At 39.4% G+C, this 5,734-nt stretch overlaps 1 protein-coding gene across 3 annotated transcripts; it reads right to left on the bottom strand.

Moving 5' to 3' along the window:
* Nucleotides 1-451: 451 nt before the first annotated feature.
* ccdc106a (coiled-coil domain containing 106a) lies at nt 452-5,208 on the bottom strand. 3 transcript variants are annotated; one of them, XM_005731980.1, is made up of 8 exons: nt 5,083-5,208; nt 4,579-4,671; nt 4,391-4,489; nt 4,051-4,272; nt 3,786-3,842; nt 3,394-3,672; nt 3,106-3,270; nt 452-2,406 (listed from the first exon to the last, which is right to left on the bottom strand). In XM_005731980.1, exons 2-8 carry the CDS (start codon nt 4,646-4,648, stop codon nt 2,090-2,092), a joined length of 1,209 nt encoding a protein of 402 aa, XP_005732037.1. In that variant the 5' UTR covers nt 4,649-4,671; nt 5,083-5,208; the 3' UTR covers nt 452-2,089. The 3 variants fall into 3 exon arrangements, with proteins under 3 accessions (XP_005732037.1, XP_005732038.1, XP_013766028.1); XM_005731981.1 differs by having other exon boundaries at nt 4,579-4,666; XM_013910574.1 differs by lacking the exon at nt 5,083-5,208 and having other exon boundaries at nt 4,579-5,070.
* Between the last annotated feature and the right edge of the window lie 526 nt (nt 5,209-5,734).

Genomic DNA, 5,734 nt, shown 5'->3' with positions numbered 1-5,734 from the left:
CCCCTTAATAAATGAAATATTGTATTTACTTGGGTTGTCTTTGGCTAGTATTAAAACATTTTTAATGATCTAAAACACGCAAGTCTGACAAATGTGCAAAAAACTAAGAACCGAAGAAGAGGGAAACACTTTTTCACAGCACTGTGAGCTTTGACAATCACACTCACCCGTTTTCACCCATTTAAACATCAATTTGGAACTTTTTGGACTGACATGTTGGACAGTATCAAAGCAGTAAAAATGAGAAAATATCTTTGGAAAAATTATCCTCCATCCCTTCAGTCGAATCTCTGAGACATAGAAGCTGGTCTGGTATCTGGTGGTACCACAATAACTTACTAAGACATTTTATCACCTATTTATTGTAACCTGACGTCTCCTCACATCTTACTCAGCACCAGCAATGCAACAATTCCATTAAAGTAGAAATACAATTAGAAGTTCGCACTACTTGTCAGAAATGAAATCTTTTAATTAGTATTATGTTTTAACAGTAGAGTTCATGAGTCATAAACAGTGGAGCTGTGCAATTTTACAGACAAATAAATCTACATTTTTGTATGAAATCTATGCTGTAATGAATTCTGAGTCTTACTATACATTAGGTGAATAATACGTTACATTATTTAAACACTGCACACTGGTTGACCTTTAAAAGGCTTTGCAGCAGATTCACTGTCTGCTCTTTAGCTCCACAACCAAACACTAAAATGGCTTGAGTTCCACAAATTGGAGTACTTATCACTGTTTGGAAAACAGGTTATTGAGATATGAGGTCACAGTATTCCACTGTAACTTAGTCTGTTTTATTCTAACAGAACTTACTGTCTCACTTCACTGGAACACACACTATACATTACTGTACATTATAGTCAATGTGTGTGCCACTTTGAAATGTAAAAGATCCCTATAAACTACAGCTCACTGAAGATCTCTTTAACATGCACTTGCAGCGGCATCGAGAAAGCATTGAGAAGGAATAAAACATCTTTTGTCATCATGAGAAAGCTGCTCTTGCTAAAGTTGTAAGTGACACTGTAAAAATGTTTCACAATTTTTCACAAGGAACCAAAAGTTACACAATGTTACAGAAAACCAGTATAGTAATAATCATTTTAAAGGCTCCAAAACCGTATTTTACAAAAATGTGTTAGTGTCACAATGCATTACAGAAGCCTCGGTATCAGAAGCATAAGAAATGACATCTACTGTAATTTAGTGCAGGTCATGTACAAAAACGGATTGGTGCACTCCTCAGTGAAACAACAGAGTAATGCAGACACAAGAGCAGCTGGAAGTCATATTACTATTATTACTAACCCTTAAGCAACCAAGATATTTTAATGACTAACATGACAGAGTGGTCATTTATGACCCTATTATTGATGTTTACCATACCTAAGCGGTTTAGATATTCTAATTTGTTCCAAGGTCAGATCCACCAAAGCTTTATGCCATAGTTGGCTGGTTTAGAAGGAATGCATTGCCTGAAACTCCACCTGCCTCTGAAATCTACCAAGTGTTCATTCATGCTGCGAAATGATCTTGACAGTAAAACACTGAACCCGTAACCTCTAGCTGATTCAGATTTTGTAAACAGAAAAGGAAACAACAGTGCAGCTCTTCACAATAAAGGCTGAGCCCTAAATGAGGTAAGCTAAAGACGCTCATTTAAGTACTGGAAAAAGCAGTCTCCTCTATAATCCTGGTAAAGACACATTGTTTTTCACCAAATCTGGATCACACAGACATACCCTCCTGGCCTCAACAACAGAAGCGTGTTTTTTTTCTTTCTGTCTGCAGCAGGCACCCCACATCCTCAATACCCACTGCAGTGAAGATTTGTCGAAGGACAAACAACAAACGTGTAGGATGTTTGTAAAAGTAACACGTGAAGGGTTTGTCCCAGGTTACATGGCCACAACCAGATTGCTGAGATAGCAAAATAATAATAAATAATAACAATAAAATGATCTTAATATTGTTTCTTGGGAGTGAGCTAGCCAGCAGAACCTAACTGCCTTTCCTTTTACTACTCAAACCACAGTTGTTGTTTAGAGAGATCTCCCATTATTCTCTCTTTCTTTCCTTAGTGTCTGAACCTGTAGGAGATGGGCAGAAGCAGGTTATTCTTCTTCAGGGCTTGGACTCTGTTAAGTGTCTCTTCATCCAGGGCAGTGTAGCAGCGCCGGGCATAATCCAGCAGCTTCTCCTTGGATGGATCGAACTCCCCCACCTCTGCCACCTTCTCTGGGGCGACTAGCAGCAGCTCAGCAATGGGCGTGGTAGACGCCACTGTGTTGCGGTCAACGCCATGAATTTGGAAGGCTTTGGACATATTTTTTAGTCGCTGGTATGTAAGTAGGATCTTCTTGTAACGGAAAAGCACTCCAGCAGCATCTTTTACTGAAGAAGAAAAACACACAGGTGAGTCAGCTACAATCTCATGAGCATTGTGGTAACTCATGACCATAGTATGTAAAAGACAGATTAAACAGCCAGGATGTAACACAGCGGTTTGTGAAATACTATTTTTAACCATTAACTTGACATTTTTGTGGCCAGATGTCACAAATCTGACTGAGAAAGAGAGGGCAGTGCACACTCACACCACAGGTAGCGACTTGTACGTCAAAAGGCATCCACACACTAAATCATAACTACATTTTATCATCTATTGTATTTTAAATGGGACCACATTTTACAGAATTAACCTAATGCTGTATTAAACAAGATTAGAAACTAACGATTGAAACTATCAGCTCATCAGGAATCAAGTGTATTCTTTTTTATGGGTTAAATTTTTTCAACCAGGAGTTGCAGCCTGCTGGTCATTAGAAAGAACACAGGTTTAAGACACCCAGTATCGTAGTCCCTCGGTCTTGGACCCAAGGCTTTTGTGATTTGCTATCAGTTTTGTGATTTGTTGCACTTCATGTTGTGTGTTTTGTTGTTTTAATCACCTCTTGGTTTCAGTTAGTTTGCTCCTGCTCTGCTCTGTCTTTATGTTTTGTTAATCAGTCAACAACACCCAAAAGCCATGTCCAGCTTTTATATACAGTCAGTATTAAGGACACTGCAATGTTGAGATTTTCCCTTCCTCACCTCTTTGTCGCTCTCTTGGAGGTCTGAAGACCCGCCTTCTTTTTAACTGTCTGTTGCTGTTAATGGCGTCTGACATCACATCTTCCCCTGATATCATTTCCTCCTCCTCAATGTAGCTATCCTGCTCAAGATACTCATCTGATTCTCCCAATAGTGAAAGGGAATCTGACGAGACAAAAATGTTCTATTTAACTAAACCCAATAGTTAAAAGACAACATGTATAAAGCACTGATTGCATTCAGTTAATTACGGTGATTCAAAGCTTTATGCCGTGTCATGTATATTACCTGGACCTACGTTGCTATGCCCACTCATTTCATTCATGGATGACCTTGCAGCACTGCTACTGTTGCCACTGCTGCCACTGGCTGTACTGGAAGTACTATGGCTATGGCCTTGCAGAATGGCTTGGGATTGTGTGGAGTTGAAGAGAGCATTCATAGATGCAAGCTGATTGGTCAATGGACTGGACACGTGGTTTTTCGAAGTCACCATAGTTGGAGGACCAGGCCTTCGCTGCATAAAGTGACGTGAGGGGAAATGCTGAGAGTCGGTCTTCTGTTGTTCTACAAAAAGAAGGAAACCTGAGAATCTGCAAGCTAAGCCCAAATATATGAAATAAAGTATAACATTAACAGGCTGTTTGGTTATGTCTAATTATGACTTTTCAAATTTTTACCAGCAGGACGATCTTCCTCTCTTCTTGCCCTCCAGTTAAATCGTCTTGATTCATATCCTTAAGAGAAAAAAATAACAAGAGATAAAAAATTATTTTTGATTCTAATAGACTTGCTAAAAAATCAGTTTCTCGTTGACCAACTAACATTAATGAACCCATCTTCTCCCCCAGTGACAGATAGGATAGCTGCCAGTCCCCTACATGGATTAACCACAGGTAAAACTGTTGGATGTGTTATTAACTCACACCTGCCCCCTGTCCTCACCATTACTGTATTGGCTCTGACTCTGCTCCTGTCCATGGCTCTTTGTGGAAAAGATGAAGCGGTCCAGCTGGCAACGGAGAAAGTCCCTCTCCTCTTCCAAGTCCTCAATTCTTTTCTGAAGCCAAGAGTTTTTCTCCAGAGAGATCTGCAGCTGGGTCCGCAGGTTGGTGATCACCATGTAGGAATTGTTGACTGGAGATGGTCCAGCAGATGACGGTGACTCTGAAGAGTATCGATGGATAGTTAGTCTGGCCAATAACTAATAATGCACATCAACAGATTGTGTGTATGGAATTAAGTTATTGTAGAGTAGATTTAAAGTATTGATGCGGATGTTCACCATCAAAATTTTGATCACTCTGGTTAAAAAATCCCTGCTGCTCAAAGTTGCCCTCCTCATAGGGGATGGAAATTTCATAGGCGTCCTCATTTTTTGGCGCTGAGAAGAGACAACTTAAACAAATTAATTATCATGCTTGACCCAAAGACAGGACGGCCATATGTGCTGGGACCACTTCGAAATCTTACTCTGCAGGTGGAGTGAGCCTGCGTGGCTCTTGGATGTGGACGCAGCATCATTCCTGTTTCCGTCCTCCATCTCACACCACAGACAAACCTTTGCTTGGTGCACAGTTTAAAAGGTGTCTTCAGTGACTTTGTTAGCGATGATGTGCTCACATTTATCTAAACAGCTACAGCTCACCGGAAACCTTTCACAACGTGGGGGTGTTGTGCTTTATGCATACGCAGTGAGCCTACAAAGCATAGCTAATTTTATCACACAGCTCTCTCCCATGCAATTAGAAATTAAAACAGTGAAACTGATTGTATTACTCAAACATAAGTTTGTAGCGCCCTGCTACGACGCTCAGAAGAGAGCCCTATGTTAGCGTCCTGTAATATTAGCAAAAAAATTAGCTACAATATAAAATTACAATCCATTTCTTTCTGCACCCTCAAGTTTAATGATTTCACTCTCACATTGTTAAAATCCCCGAGTTACGAATATCATCTGCAGAAACTGTTACATACCACTTTATGTTTGTAATAACTTAGTCTTGCACATGTAATAAGACGTTATAACTCCGTCATATCTCCATTTCACCAGTTCGTCGGCTAGCTAACAAGCTAACAATAACAATTATCGGGGGTTTTTTCTACCGAGACTCTGACGTCACTTCCGGATGACCGCCCGCTGCAGATACTTTTATTTTAGGAAAAGTGTTGGGGTTTTTTGAACGACGGTATTTAATGCGTGTGTATAGTTAAATATATAAGTAAATATAAACGTTTAGGTATATTTATATAAAATGTATATATTATTTGAAGATATTTGGGAAACCTTTTACTTTTAAACTCATGTTTCTTGACAAAATGTTACTTGTACAAAACAAAAATAAAATACCGTAACTTTTCCACTCACTTGTTTCGAAACATTTCATTGTTTTTTCTCTGGTGTAGGAAAACTACAGGACAGGTTGAACAGGTGACGAGGTGTCAGGTTTCAGCTTTGTCTACTGGTCGCTTCTGACAAACTGTATGCGGAAGGACAACAAAAGCGCAGAAACATTTGACTTTTAAGTACTCAACAACGCAGAAGGGGGTAAGTGTTCTGTTTTGAGTTTGTGTGTTTTTTGTTTAGTAAAATGTTTTTTTTAGCTCATGTAAACAGTAAAATCTGTTT

The sequence above is a fragment of the Pundamilia nyererei genome, unplaced genomic scaffold (genome assembly GCF_000239375.1).
Source record: "Pundamilia nyererei isolate P.nyererei 1_Seehausen unplaced genomic scaffold, PunNye1.0 scaffold00045, whole genome shotgun sequence".
Taxonomy (NCBI): Eukaryota; Metazoa; Chordata; class Actinopteri; order Cichliformes; family Cichlidae; genus Pundamilia; species Pundamilia nyererei.
Note: the sequence above shows the minus strand (reverse complement) of the source record. Positions and strands in the feature narration are given on the sequence as shown.

Bases quoted from the DNA above. Each gene is read 5' to 3' on its own strand.
- ccdc106a (XM_005731980.1), bottom strand. From the start codon at position 4,648: ATGGAGGACGGAAACAGGAATGATGCTGCGTCCACATCCAAGAGCCAC. The intron at 4,273-4,390 runs GTGAACATCCGC...GATACTCTTCAG, and splicing joins GAGTGATCAAAATTTTGATG to AGTCACCGTCATCTGCTGGA. The intron at 2,407-3,105 runs GTGAGGAAGGGA...TTTCTTCTTCAG, and splicing joins TCCAAGAGAGCGACAAAGAG to TAAAAGATGCTGCTGGAGTG.